The sequence below is a fragment of the Octopus bimaculoides genome, chromosome 19 (genome assembly GCF_046866305.1).
Source record: "Octopus bimaculoides isolate indiv1 chromosome 19, ASM4686630v1, whole genome shotgun sequence".
In the NCBI taxonomy this organism is placed as follows: Eukaryota; Metazoa; Mollusca; class Cephalopoda; order Octopoda; family Octopodidae; genus Octopus; species Octopus bimaculoides.
In genome coordinates, this window is record NC_142946.1 from 48128899 (window position 1) to 48145059 (window position 16161).

At 35.0% G+C, this 16161-nt stretch overlaps 1 protein-coding gene across 1 annotated transcript; it reads left to right on the plus strand.

Annotated features, from left to right (window-relative positions):
- Positions 1-4108: 4108 nt before the first annotated feature.
- LOC106868361 (bis(5'-adenosyl)-triphosphatase enpp4) lies at positions 4109-14671 on the plus strand. Its single transcript, XM_014913578.3, has 4 exons — positions 4109-5263; positions 7967-8140; positions 8465-8698; positions 11945-14671. The coding sequence occupies exons 1-4, from the start codon at positions 4405-4407 to the stop codon at positions 12130-12132; spliced, it is 1455 nt and encodes a 484-aa protein (XP_014769064.2). The 5' UTR covers positions 4109-4404; the 3' UTR covers positions 12133-14671.
- Positions 14672-16161: the final 1490 nt, after the last annotated feature.

Genomic DNA, 16161 nt, shown 5'->3' on the forward strand with positions numbered 1-16161 from the left:
AAGACCACAAATTTTAGCCAAGCTAGCGGGAAACTGGGAAACGGTTTGTTTAAAAGAAGAAAAGGAAAAAAGAAAAAGGTGACTTTATAAAACAACAAGAACATCAATAACAAGAAGATCAATAACGACAACAACAACAAAAATTTGCCTGAAGGAAAGGGAGATGAAATTATTGTGACTGACAATACACTGTCATAAATTTAAAACACAGATAGGAAAACTGAAAGTAGTAGGAGCCTACAGAGATGTACAACTAGACTCAGTGGAAACATCTGTTTTGACACTAGCACTAGCATATATGCCTTATACAAGATCAATAATATTGAATGTCAACTTGAATTTGAGAAAAACCCCACACAAATTAGATTGGAATTAAAGAATGATAGCAACAACAACAAAATTAACAATTAAATCTCCCCTGGGAATTGGGATAGTGGTAGCAATTGTAGCTTGATTACAAATACTGATAATGGCAGTAATAATGAACCACAACATTCCGTTTACAACAGTTTTTGGCAAATTGTATGATACGACACACACATATATCCCCATGGAAATGAAACAGATGCAACGTCTGTACTGGCTGAAGTGTGAAACTTAATCCTTTGAATGCAGAAATGTGATACATATACACTCAAAATTTTATTATTGCTAACTGTGGAAAGCGGTTTTATTCAGTTTTAGAAAAAAACAAAAAAATAAATAAATAAATAAATAAATAAATAAAGAAACCCAACTCTTCTTATGCTGTGAAAAATAGAGACACCCACAATGACACATTTTACAAAAGACAAGTAGAGGGTGCTTTTCATGCATCACCGGCATGGGAACCAGTCAGGCGGCACTGGCATCGACTCACACTCGAATGGTGCCACACTCGAGTGGGATGGTGTAGAAGATGTTGAAATAGGCATGTGGACAACATCAAAGTAAAACAATGGGAAAGCATTGGATTGTGGTTTAAATAATTAATTTAATTGACACTTGCATTTATTTTTTATATACACCAAAGTTTCACTACATGACATTACCAACTTGGTGAAGAAGAAAATAAACAGGGGAAATACTGTGTTGATGTGATGAGAAGGTAGAACCGGGCATGTTTTGTGTCTGTGTGTGCGTTGGTCATTCAGTGGTGTCTGTTTATGTTCTGTGACTGCTACTGTGTTGGGTCGTTCATGCTGAATATGTGGTTCTATGTTGGCTGCTTGACTGGTGCAAGTTACTGGCTGGCTGTCTCCTGGTGATGGCTATCTGCTGTTCCTTGACGGATTGCTGTATTTATAATGGTCATAACAGCTAGAAGGACAGACATACTATAGGAGTAATTTCTTCCTATGTAGGTCGCCTCCTGTCCACTTGAACCTTAAATGATACGGCTCAGGTCATAGGTCGAAGGGAAATCCATCCATTGTTTTTTGACAGGACAAAGAAATTTCTTTTGCACCTGTTTGGCCAGTGGTGGATCAGACGAGCGAGAATCTTTAGATTTGGTTTCGAATCTCAGCTCGGAAAAAGGAAGTGTTAGTTTTTACAATGCTTATCACATGCCACCAGTACGGGTGCCAGTCAGGCGGCACTGGCCACGACTACGACTTCAATTTTGATTTCATTCGATTCAACAGGTCTTCTCCATTGTTTATATTTATAAAATGGTTCGTTCATCCATCCATTGTTCATATTTATGAAACTGTTAGGATTAGAGTTACCATTTTAAATGTTTTATATTGAAAGCAACGTTTTTGTATGATGGGGTTTTACAAATACTTTTTATTACAAAGATCTTTCCTAATTACTTCATGTTACTGACTCATATTAACAAATTAATAGGAAATAAATGAAGAGAGAAATGTTTTAAGAATAAACGAACTAGTAATTTTTTTTTTTTGGTTATTGTGACAAGTCATAACAGAGCTAATGAAAAATGTTTAATGAACCGTTATAATGATTTGTTGTATGAACGGATAATGATTATATTTCGTTAGAAAGGCGGACTTAATTAAAATTTGTAATTAGTAAGTATAGTTAAACAAGGCTTTGTAAGGTATACATCTCGTCAGATATATTTCAAGCAACCGATGTGCATATATAATGGTGTGTTTTTCTATGCATATTAATTAACTTCCATGTATTGTATATTAATAAAACATAAAGAAAGATTGTTTTCCTAATGTGCATTTGTCAAAATGTGTGACACAAGATGTGCTCTGATTATCAGTGAAGAAACAATAGCTGTTACAAGTGTCAGACCACTTACATGGCTCAAGTGACCATGTAAGTGGTCTGATTTGTTGAAAATAGCCACTCACTTAGCGTTTCTAAGTGTTTATTGCTACGTCTGCAACAATAACTACTTCTAAGTGGTTGGACAGCTTTAACTAATGTTGCAGAAATATACGGTGACTTCAGAACTTTCGATTTGTATTGAAGTAAGTTAAGCGTAAAGTGGGGGAATTTTTTTTTTTATGATGATTTCCTATTTCGTATTAATAATAAATAATACATATCAGTATATTGTCAGATTTTAATTTTTTCATGTTGATCTTGAGCATATTATTGAATAATTAAATAAAACAAAGCACTATGGACTTCTTTTCTTTCTGAATCAAAAAAGCTTTTTTCGTTACTTAATTAAAAATAATCATAACTTCGAAAGTGTATCTAAAATTTCATTAAAAAATACGCATTATTAAGAAAATTATAAGGAAACGAAGTCGAAGCGGGGCACGAAAGTGTAGTTATGTCTACAAATAACGTTCTCAGTTACGAACTGTGTGGCCTGGTGGACAACAGCCTTTGGTTTAGAATACAATATTACTATTTCGAATCTAGCCTGGAACCATGTATACATCCACGAATAAAATATCAGATAACGATCGAAGAGTTAACTGATTTAAATCTCAAGTAGGTGTTAGTATATATAATCTAAGGACTATCAAGTTGCGACACTTATAATCTCATTGAGTTTCCAATCCTCTTTTCCATTATTGCTTGTTGACGACCACCAACCAAATTAATTTAAGCGAATGACTTAGAAATCAACATCCATATTTCCCACCATTAACGGTTTGTAGCAGACAACATGAAGCGACATCCAGTTTTCGATATTCTACGCCGCCGCCCGCCGACACTATTCAATAAATGTTGCATACAAAAATTCTTGGTTTTCTTATCAATTTCTGGATATCGAACAGTAAAATACACACATACATACATAAGAACAGACGTCTCGATTTATTGTGGCCTCAAATGAAGCAAAGTTTGGTGCCACTTTAACATAAGGTCTGCTTGGCCATCTGTACTTTAGCGTGCAATCTAATCCTAACTCTAAACTCTATCACCTAACCCTAATGGTAAACCTTAACCGTAACTCTAACCTTAACCCAAATCCTTACCTAACTCTAAACCTAAACTGAAACCCAGATCAGGTCCTTTCACAAGGTAAGACTACGGATACAGCAGTAGACTGCTCGTTAAAGTAGCACCCAAAGTATCGTATTAATTATGAAAAAGAATTAGACACTGAAAAAGAAACAAAAAAAAAAAAAATCCCCGTTGTGATATTTTTAACAATAAATTATTTTACTTCTGTAAAAGAATAGAGCAACAGAAGCCAACAATCCCTCATATGTTAACTCGCTATCGATTACATAGATAATTGATTCTAAGAACGACGGAACTGACACAAAAATGTCATGTTTGTTGACGACAACGAACTGGTTGCTAACACCGAAGCTACAATCGCCCCCATGCATTCTTTAAAATGTTACAACTCTCCATTGCATGCCATACCATCCATGGCATTTACCAACTTTCACATTAAACAACTATTACTTTGTTTCAAGAGGGGAAGTTAAAAAATACATAATAAAAGATAACGAAAACAAAAAGCCATGTTTCTACATCCTTGTATGATAAGTTTCATTTTTGATATCTTTGATCCAGAAATTATTTTTAAAAAACATTCCAAAATCCGGTTAGCCCTGCCTATAGCATGATAAAAAGATATCTAACACCTGTTCTACATCTTAAATTATACAAAAGGCTATTATATTCTATATACAACACATAACTTTTAGGTCATTGAAACTTATCGCATCCTGTTCAGTGTTTATACTTTACTGTTTTGAATGTTATTGTTAATCATAAAGTTGTATCATTTAAAATTCGTAACAGGGTTAATTTAAGTATCAAGAAATAGATTAAGTATCAAGAAATAGATTAAGTATCAAGAAATCAAAACATTTTTATATCGATGATAACACGATCTTTTCTTTTTTTCATTTTCGCAAATTCATGTTCAAAGGAAGGTGATAAGACGTGGTATTAACTTTTACTGGAGACTTATTGGCGTGACACCGCTAAGCATTTCGCTGGAACTTGTTTGGTATCTCTCTCTAGGCAATGTCTCTCTGTATTTATTCTATTGTATATATTATCATCCCATTTTTATATTGTTTCCCAATTATATTAGCTGATCTGACATTTCCGAACCTTTTACTGGTTTCTTTCGACGGTTTTCGATGGGATTACATGACTCATTCAAATGCTACTTTGAATAACTTTAAGTGGTTTATCGAAAATGGCGTTTCTGCACGACGTGGTCTACAAAATGCCTTTATTACGAAGACTTTCCCTAATCACATCACTTTAGTGACCGGTATGTACGAAGAAAGTCACGGTATAGTTGGTAATATAATGTATGATCCTCTTTACAACGATACCTTTTACGGTTCTATTGATCAAATCAGAGACCCTAAGTGGATAGACGACGGAGGTGAACCCATATGGGTGACTAACCAAAAGCAAAACACAAAGGCTAGAAGTGGATGTGTTTACTGGGTCGGTGATGGTGCTAGCATAAAAGGGTTTAAACCATACAGATATTTAGAATTTAATAAAAATCATTTGTTGAATTTTACTAGCAGAATAGACAAAATTATTGAGTGGTTCACAGACCCCTCTTATCCTATTAATCTGGGGTTGTTATATTTCGAAGAACCAGATCATACCGGGCATCTCTTTGGTCCTGATTCACCAGAAATTGATAAACAATTAACTGTCCTTAACAATGATTTAGGTTATCTTATTCGACGTTTAAACAACACAGGTTTACTTCCCAAAACTAATGTCATCATAACCAGTGACCATGGAATGGCATTTACGCCAGCAGATAAAATTATTAACTTGGATTTATACATCACGCCGTCTAAATATCAAATTTTTCAAAGAAATCCTATTGGAAATATCCTACCTAATAAAGGTGAGAACTCATTTTATGTTTATGGTTTATAAATATATAACTATATATGGTTTATTAATTAAATTATATCTTTGTTTATTTGAACCGTTTTCATGTAAAGAGCGTACACAAATCAGATTTTGCGTTGTTGTTTTAACAAAATCAGCTTTCGCGATGTTATTCAGCAGTCCTGAGATTAAATACATTCTCGACATGACCATTCTGTCTTATTTTCGGGAATATGATACCTAAAACCACATCATCCGGTAGGAGGTGATTTAAGAGAGATTTAGCTGCTATTTCTTGCAAGTCGAATGACCTCTTCATTCAAGTGTAAACCAGTCCTGAACAATTATACTGATATCGATATTTTCACGCACTCGCAACGCGTGGATATTTTTACCTTTTCTTTTTCTTTTTCTGCTTGAATGTTTAATATATCATCGTCATCACCATCATCGTTTTCACGTCCACTTTTTCATGCCCGCATGGGTCAGAAAGAATTTGCTGAGGTGGATGGACTTCTACAGCTGGATGCTCTTCCCGAAGGTAATATTTTCCCTCGACCAGACATGTTTTCCATGAAAGATTGGAAATGAAGGTCATCGCCTGCATTGTGGTGAATCTCGTTTACAACTATCACGTGAAGTATAGTACATACGCAGTTACATATGTAAGTGCGTATGTACATAGATACATGCATACACACGACGGGCTTCTGTCAGTGTTTTCCTACCAAATCCACTTACAAGGCTTTAGTCGGTCTGGGGCTGTAGTAAAGGACACTTGCCCTAGGTGTCACACTGTAGGATTGAACCCAAAACCTTGTGATTGGCAAGCACAGGGTTATATATATGTGTGTGTGTGAGTTTCTTTGTCCTCTCTGGGCGAGAGGAAATATTACCTTACTTGGAAATAGGTAAAGATTGACAACGGGAAGGTCCTTTGAAAAAATGCCTGAACGAATTCCATCTCATCCATGCAAGAATGGAAATGTGTATTTTAAAACAATAATGATGAAATGATCTTGATATAAATGTATTTCGCACTTCTTCAGTTTCTCTTCACCAATTTCTTTCAGAAAATATATTTATAGCTTTTAGTACAAGTGCACCAAGGCTGGGAGCATCCATGCTGTGGGAACAAACCCCTAAGTATGGTTTTATATATAGATATGTATAGGTGTATAGCTATACCTGTTCACCCATGTAAAAAGCACTGGTGCTGATGCCATGTAAAAAACACCCAGTACAATCTGAAAAGTGGTTGGCAGAATCCAAGGTGTAGAATCCAAGCCAAAACAGACTGGAATCTGGTGCAGATCCTGGCCTTGACAGCTCCTGTCAAAACCATCCAACCCATGCCAGCTTGGAAAATGGACTTTAAATGATGATGATGAATGGCTAGGCTATATGTGGAATTTAATGTAATACTTACTTATTCACATTGTTTTGAATTAATCATTCATTACCTCTTAGCATTGAGATTTCGATGATGTGGTTGTTTATTTTGAAAATGACATTGTAGAGTAAGTGTGAGAGGCTGGATCTGGTCAGTTTGGACAAAAAACAAGTTAGAATATTTGAGCTGGGTATTTGGCCAGTTTTAATGCTAAAGGGATAAGCTGTATGTGGAATGTGGAACGTCTGTTCAGATTAATATGTTGATAAATAAAAAAAATCCTGTCTAAATTCATGATTATTTTAGAATTTAATTGAAATACATAAGGGGTGTATTTTAGTTAGAAATATAATAACTGAAGGGTTAACTAGAACAGTAAACCAAAGCCATAGTCACTGCTGCCTTAGTAGATTAGTTTAAAGATTACTGTAAGCTGGAACCAAAATTAACCTAAACAGATTGTTGAACTTAGAAACTTAACATTTTTGATATTTTCGTTACTTTCTTTTTTTACTCTTACTGGTTTCAGCTCAGGGCTGAGGTCATGCTGGTACACCACATATAGTCACTCGGTGCTGTTTCTAATACTGATTTTGGTGAAGTAGCGAGTTGGATGGAGCTGTTCTTCTTTGCATCTCCTGTTGTGATGTGGGTTCATCTGGTATCTCAGACAGAAACCTGTCCAGGCGTTCCTTGAAAACTTCCACATCAACATCATGTGGATCTGGAAGGATACTCTTTCACTTGTTTCAGTCGTTTGACTGCAGCCATGCTGGAGCACCGCCTTTATAGGCGAGCAAATCGACCCCAGAGCTTAATCTTTGTAAGCCTAGTACTTATTCTATCGGTCTCTTTTGCCGAACCACTAAGTTACGGGGACATAAACACACCACCATCGGTTGTCAAGCGATGCTGGGGGGACAAACAGACACACAAACATACACACACACACACACACACATACATATATATACATATACGACAGGTTTCTTTCTGTTTCCGTCTACCAAATCCACTCACAAGGCTTTGGTCGGCTCGAGGCTATAGTAGAAGACACTTGCCCAAGGTGCCATGCAATGGGACTGAACCCGGGACCATGTGGTTGATAAGCAAGCTATTTACCACACAGCCACTCCTGCACCTATATTGAACAATTGCGGTCCCTTGAAACCCAGACTAACTGCAGTACTGTGTCCTTATTTTAGATGGGAAGATTTTTTTGTTTTTGTATATGATAATTAAGAAAGAGTAATTTTTAAAATTAACATGTGAATTTGCGGAACAATTTTTTGATAATGAAATCCTCTTTTTTTAATCTTTTAGATGTTCCTATTGAGCAGTTTGTAAAAAATCTATCATCAGTGTCTCACTTACATGTGTTTCTTAAGGAAGATATTCCAGAAAGTGCTCATTACAAACACAATCGCCGTATTCAGCCTTTACTGTTGGTTCCCGATGAAGGATACACTCTCAATTCATCACATTATAGCTACCACAGTGAGTACATTCCTCAAAACTACTTTGATTTGTAATCTTTGTATCGTATTTTACAATAGGCACAGGCATGGCTGTGTGGATAAGATGTTTGCTCCTAACCATGTGGCTTTGGGTTCAATCCCTCTGTGTGGCACTTGTAAAGATGGCCAAGATACTGCTAAGCATTTTGTCTGGCATGGCAACAATTCTGCCAGCTTGCTGCCTTAAATTTTAATTAATATTAATTTTAATTATAATTCTCAGCTATTTCATTTTAATAAACTCTTGGTTTTAATTCTCACTTATTTCATTTTAATTTCTTTTTTCTTTAAATAAAAATTTCAGGACAAGGAGAACATGGCTACAACAACTCTTTACTTGATATGCATCCAATTTTTATGGCTTCTGGGCCAAGCCTTAAGAAAAACTTCTCAGTTGACATGTTTGAAAATGTTGATTTATACCCTTTGATGTGTACACTTCTTGGTTTAAAACCTTCTCCTAATAATGGTAGTATGAAGACTGTTCAAGCATTTCTTATCCCTAAATATTCAAGCAGCTTTACAACATTTATTACATGTAAGTACAATTGTGTCTATTAATTTCCTTTATTTCTTTGCCATTCTAATCAAAGACTAATTTCAGAATCCTTACATCTTACTTTTCTGTAAAAAAATAGTCTCCAGCGTATATTACTCAGCCTGTTTCTGTCTTGAAATAGCACAACAGGGTGTATTTTTGAGGATGCTAATATGTGTGTGTGCATGGGGTGAGGAGTGTTTTTGTGTTTGTTTTTATGTCAAGTTATAATAAAAACAATTTTATACTAAACCAGAAGATCACTCAGTACTTATTTTGTAGAGCATATGTTTATTAAACTTTTACAAGACAGTGACTTCGAAGTTTCAGCCTGCTTACCTTTGTTGGACTGTCCAACAAAACATTAAAGTCACTGTTACCCTTCCTCATGTAAAAGTAGTGTACATATATATATAGAGAGCTAAGGTCAGTTTGGATGGGAAGCTGAGGTATCTCCAGAGAAGCACTAAATCCGAATACTGGGCTGTCAACACTGTCAGGATCCAAGCCAAAGCTGGAATACTTTTGGTGTAGAAAATCCAAGTTTCACGATGATTATACCATCGTATGGTTTGACAAAGAGTAAATAATCCAGTGAAAAGAAGAAGACAAAGAAAATTCTTTAACACCTCTTTAATTATAAGTTACAAATGTTTCCGCACCATCTCCATTTGCAATGCCAGTTTACAAGAAAATTCTAAAAGAAAAAGTCACATAAACAATCTCCATATTTGGGAGATAGCAATCTGTGGAACTGGTCTTGTGTATGAGAAACAGCTCTGATGGAATGGTCATATGAAAATGGAAAATATCAGCTGAATAAAAATGTGTGTTTTGGCCAGAGGAAGACCAAGAGAGCCAAAAGAAGTGGTGGAATCAGATCTTTTGATGCTGGGCCTAGAAAACAAGATATCATATACTAGCATTAAAAAATAAATAAATAAAACAACTCAGATGATAAAATCATGATGAAGTACTTATGTTGGGTACATTAGGATGAGGATAGAGTATCTATACTGAGTACATTGTGTGATATGTTGAATCTGGCCAATTTGAACATAAAACAAGAAGAATATTTGGGCCAGATATGGTCAGTTTAAATGCTAAAGGGTTAAGTAAATAAAAATGGAATACCCTTGTCGAGTACATTAAAATGATGGTGGATTACTCATGTTGAGTACATTAAAATAATGATGGAGTACTGATGACAGAGTGTCAGTCTTTGTAAAGTAAATGTCTGTTAAACAGAGCCCTTAATTCTCAAACTGATCTCGCTATTTATTTCTCTTCTACTAATAGACATGAATAGAAAACAGAAATTGCCTCAGCGATGTAACCTTAGAACTTAAATTTAAATCTTGAAGTGTTTGCTTGTATCTTTGTAAGTCATTCCATGTAATTTATTTCAACTGTTTTGTTATATATCTTCCGTGAGATGGTAATTACTTTCTTGTACTTCCATTCCAATATTTTCATTTTAAAATTACTTTAAGAGCCAACATTTCCTCCAACTTCAAGCCTAGAAAGAATTCTTTGATATACTTTGTTTATGTATATATATATATATATATATATAAATGGAGAGTTTGAACACAGAAAAATATCAATTTTTTGTATAATAGTCAATTTCATATCACCTTTGTATGTTTCAATTTCTTACCTACATTCATATTTTGCAGTTAAGATTGCATTATGCATTTAAAAGGTAAAAACATCTTCAGGGCAAAAATTGACAAATATTCATTCACATCCATTAGGATGTGAATGATAAAAATTAAAATAAACATTGGAAGTAACCTTAAAATGAAATGTACTCTCACCATTTGAAAATAGTCTAACTCCATACACATAATACATAGTGAATCATACCCCCATTAATTATGAAATATAAAAATTAATTTAACTAAAATATACATATGATAACCTAAACTATCAACAAATAAGACTAATACATCTAAATAAATAAAAATTTTTAATAAACATTGGAATTCTCACAACTAAATAAGTAGACATTATTTACATTTGACAGATATTTGTCCTCATCTTGTTTGTTGTTAAAACAGTCTTGGGGAAATTTCGAACCTTAGGAATGAGAACCCAGGTTAGAAACCTCCCCAAGATACCTGATGAAGGCTGGAGGGTATATAAGCAGAAATGTTGTGTTAACAACAAATAAGGTGAGGACAAATATCCGTCAAATGTAAATAATGTACATAATTCCTCATCTCTTAAATATAGAACTGTATTAAATAAATAGAAGTTAAATGAATATATTGATTTGATTTCTTGCTAATGCTAGCATGGAAAGTGGACGTTAAACAATGATGATATATATTTTATTTTTTATTCTTTTCACAAATGAGTAGAGATAGGAATGGTAGCCAACCATTATAAAACCAATCTAAGGAGAATAGTAGTATGACCTGTAACTTTAAGCTATTTTTTGAAAGGAATCCAAATGACACACATGCTGACTAACACAAGCACACAAAAGCATGCTGCTATCTCAATCTGTAAGCAACTCTCCATCCTAATGGGTGTAAATGAATATTTGTCAATTTTGGCCCTGAAGAGATTTTTACCTTTTAAATGCATAATGCAATCTTAATTTGCAAAATATGAATGAAGGTAAGAAATTGAAACATATGTAGGTGATATGAAATTGACTATTATACAAATAAATTGATTTTTTTCTCTGTTCAAACTCTCCACTTTCCTTATATTATATTATAAAAATTCTGTTCTCCTATATTGAATGGATGAAAACATCTATAATGACAACTGGAGCTTCATAAGTGTTAACAGTAATTCTAACACTGATTAATGACTATCATGCAAAGTCAAGGCAAGGCAGCAGTAACTCTCTCTTACATGGAGGCAATGGCAATTGAGTGAGACCTTCAGCAAGGTGCTGTACTTGAGTAGAAGACCCATCAAGCCATCTTGAGTAGAAGACACCATACTGGTGTCATGCAACTGGCAAATCCACTGACAAGGCTTTGGTTGGCCCCAGGGCTATAGTTGACGACACTTGCCCAAGGTGCCATGCTGTGGGGCTGAACTCAAGACCACATGGTTTCATGTACTTTTATATATAGGTCTATGTGTGTGTGTGTGTGGGGGGGGGGGGGTATACAAACATGCGCATGCACACACACACACACACACACACACACACACAGATATGTATGTATTGTTTTGATTGTGATATTTAAAAAAACTCCGTTTCTGTTTCTCTCTTTGCAGACATCCTAATTCTGTCTCTTACTGCAACATTGGTTGGCATCTACACTGTAGCTTCATGTCGGCAACAGAGAATGAAACACAAACACATGTCATTTTACACATCTGGCATAAAATTCTTGGTTGCATCGTCTGTTCATCCAACTCAAACATCTTTACTCTCTGATTCAGATGATGATGTCATTCCATAGAATACATTTGCTTTGGGTTTTTTCACACGATGCTCTCCGTCTCTGTTATCGCAAAGGAAAGTGGTGTTTGTTGTTTTTGTTTTGATTTTCCAAGCATTTATCTATACGAGACATATGTTGTGGTATATACGTACATTGTTATTTCTGTCCTCGCCAGTTTTGTTTTGGATTCCAGTTGGAGAGGTTCAGTTAAGGGACGGATTTCATTACAGGAATTATTGAAGAAAAGAAATTTGTTGATCATGGATTTTTATATTCCTCTCTCTCTCTCTCTCTCTCCCTATCTGTCTATCTGTTTGTCTATCTACCTTCATACCTACCTAACTAACCCCTCACACACATACATGTGCTGATCTCTGATCACACACACACATACATGTGTATACGTGTGTGTGTGTGATCAGTACTTGTATCTGAAAGAGAAGCGCATATATATATATATATATTTTCTTTTTAAGAAGTTAAAAGTTGTGGCCAGTCATAAAGCAACCGTTGGTTCCACATCTATAAAATGCTTAGCAGTATAGGAGACTTGTCAGACTCAAATGGTTGAAGGCGCATAACCTCTCTACAACTGGAGGAAGAAATATGCAACGGCCAGTTGCTTTTTTAAAATTTTATCTTTTTTTTCTTTGCTTACAAAACCAACTGACTGTTACATATTTCTTCCTCCAGTTGTAGAGAGATTATGTGCTTTCAGCCATTTGAGTCTGATGAGTCACCTGTACTGCTAAGTGCTTTATAGGTATGAAACCAATGGTCATTCTATGACCAGCCATAACTTTAGCTTCCTAAAAAATATATATGTGTGAGTGTGTGTGTGTGTGTGTACATAAGGTCTGCAAATCTAATGGAGGCCTCCAAAGACATTCTAAAATCCACATTGATCAGAACTTAACTGCAGCTCTTGGTGGTCCAAAGCAGATATGCAATTTATGTGGATGTCTTTTCAAAACATTGTCTGGTTTAAAAAGCCATATCAGATGCCATGATGGCTCTAAGGTGTAGGTACAGGAGGTGGTCAGAATCTACATAAAGAGTAGACAATCACCATATATTTGTATGTATGTATGTACATAAGTATGTAGTGGCATGTAGCTTAGTGGTTATAATGTTCATAAGATAGTGGTTTCGATTCCTGGACCAGCCGACGTGTTGTGTTCTTGAGGAAAACACTTCATTTCACGTTGCTCCAGTCCACTCAGCTGGAAAATATGAGTAATCTCACAACGGACTGGTGTCCCGTCCAGGTGGGGGGGATATATAAGCCATGGAAAATGGGAAACCAGCCGTCTGAGTCTACACGACTCGGGAAGGAACTTTACTTTACTTATGTATGTATGTATATATGTGTGTGTACATACATGCATGTGTTCGTTAGTATATGTTTATGATTTTATTTATTTTCAATAGTATGTTGAGTGTATCCATGAACAAAAATTATTGTAGGTCCTTATTGATTGTTCTTTATTTATTTATTGGAAGAGGGTGTATATATGAAGTACGCATCTTGCTTTGCTTAAATCCTAGATTTACTTTACTTGATAAGACTATCTTTATCCAGCAGCCACGAAAAACCATCTACATGGTTGCCCCCATCTCCTAGAAATATCAACTACATTACTCTGAATCACAAACTACCATTTAGAAAAAGAAAGAATACATTAGACATTAATTTTAATCCTACTTTATTTAAGTTTTATCTGTTGCAGCTGATCTATGTTAATCATAGAGGAAGGGAGCTGGCTACATATTCTCTTAGGAGCAGTCAACTAACTGTCAGACCATTAGAGGACTACCTCTTCTTTTTTTTTTTTCCCCACACATCAATAGTATAGAAATAACATGTTTACATTATTATTTAACCCACAGTAAGGCTTTGTAATATCTAAATTTATTTTAGTCTTAGACATATTAAAAAAGGTGGAATGGTCACAGCTGGGAGACTGATAACAGGCTTGCTCAGTGAGGGCTGACCTCAAGGCTAAACAATAACAACTGCAGAGTCAGTAGAGAGTTTGTAACATTTCCCACTTTTCCATTTATCAGTCACTTTTTATCCATTCTGTGATAAATATTCAATATTGGAGGATTTTTCGTAACTCTCTTCAGCATTCAAATTCCTCTGTCAAATGTAACACTTGTTTCTTCACATTGTTTTGAATTAATCATGAAATTATCTTGTAGCTTTGAGATTTTGATAATGTGATTGTTTATTTTTAGAATGACATTGTAGGGTAGGTGTGAGAGGCTGGATCAGACCAGTTTAAACATAAAATGGAAAATATTTGGGTTGGATATGCTGAAGAGTTAAGCTGCTTTTTGAAGCAGAATTGACATGACATTTCAATGGAAGTGGTGTCATACAGCCAGGAGTGGTCTCAGGCATTTTGATACCACAGGGTTATACTGTAGAGAACAGTCAGACTTCTGTAGGTCCATATATGTCACAAATAAACAATAGATTTGATCTGGAATGTAATCTAGGAAGATATAAACTTCATATTTCCTCTTGTCCAAGAATAGTCAATCAGGAAAATTAAGAATCAAGTGAAAAACATTAATGAATTTATGTCATTAAAGGTACATAATTTATTTGTTAAAAATATATTATTTATACCATTTAAGGTATATAAATTATATCATGAAGGGTATATAATTTATATCATTAAAAGACATAATTTATATCCTTAGAGGTATATAAATCATATCATAAATGTTATATAAATTACATTGTTAAAGGTATATAATTTATATCATTGACACTATATAAATTATATCTTTAAAGGTATATAATTTATATTGTTAAAGATATATAATTCGTATCATCAAAGGTATATAATTTTATATCATTAAAGTTATATAGTTTATATATCATTTAAATTATATAAATTATACCATTAAAGACGTATAATTTATATCATTAAAGGTATATAATCTACGCTGTTATTATTTGTCTGCTGTGTTTAACAGAAATTTATCAAGTTGTAATTATTTCTGCCTTGTTTTACAAAGCTTTTTAATGGCAAAGTTCACTCAAATGTTTAATGAATATAAATAGTGTAAAAAGAAAAAAAGAATGGTTGTACGGGATACAGGGTTGGCTGTGTGGTTAAGAAGCTTCTTTTGCAACCACATAGTTTCGGGTTCAGTCCCACTGCATGGCACCTTGGGCAAGTGTTTTCTACAATAGTCCCATTTTAACCAATTCCTTGTGTGTGAATTTGGTTGATGGAAACTGTGTGGAAGCTCATTTTTATATATACATATATATGTGCGCGTGTGTATATATATATCATCATCATCATCATCGTTTAACGTCCGCTTTCCATGCTAGCATGGGTTGGACGATTTGACTGAGGACTGGTGAAACCGGATGGCAACACCAGGCTCCAATCTAATTTGGCAGAGTTTCTACAGTTGGATGCCCTTCCTAACGCCAACCACTCAGAGAGTGTGTGTGTGTCTGTGTTTGTCCCTGTCAACACCAGCATTTGACATCTGGTACTTATTTGTTTATGAACCGTAACTTAACAGTTCAGCAAAAGGGACCAATATAATAACTAAGTACCAGACTTTAAAAAACAAAGTACTGGGGGTTAACTTGTTTGATTAAAACCCTTCAAAGCAGTGCCCCAGCATGGCCGTAGTTTAATGATAGTAACTAATAAAAGATATATGAATATATACAACCACATGGTTCTGGGTTCAGTCCCACTGTGTGGCACCTTGGGCAAGTGTCTTCTACTATAGCCTCGGGCCGACCAAAGCCTTGTGAGTGGATTTGGTAGACGGAAACTGAAAGAAGCCTGTCGTATATATTTTTATACATATATATATATATATATATGTGTGTGTGTGTGTATATGTTTGTGTGTCTGTGTTTGTCCCCCCAACATCGCTTGACAACCGATGGTGGTGTGTTTACGTCCCCGTAACTTAGCGGTTCGGCAAAAGAGACCGATAGAATAAGTACTAGGCATCCAAAGAATAAGTCCTGGTGTTGATTTGCTCGACTAAAGGCGGTGC

Excerpts from the sequence above, each read along its gene's own strand:
- LOC106868361 (XM_014913578.3), top strand. The coding sequence starts at position 4,405 with ATGTCTCTCTGTATTTATTCTATTGTATATATTATCATCCCATTTTTA. Across the intron at positions 8,141-8,464 it reads ATCACATTATAGCTACCACA|GACAAGGAGAACATGGCTAC; the intron begins GTGAGTACATTC and ends TAAAAATTTCAG. Across the intron at positions 8,699-11,944 it reads CTTTACAACATTTATTACAT|ACATCCTAATTCTGTCTCTT; the intron begins GTAAGTACAATT and ends CTCTCTTTGCAG.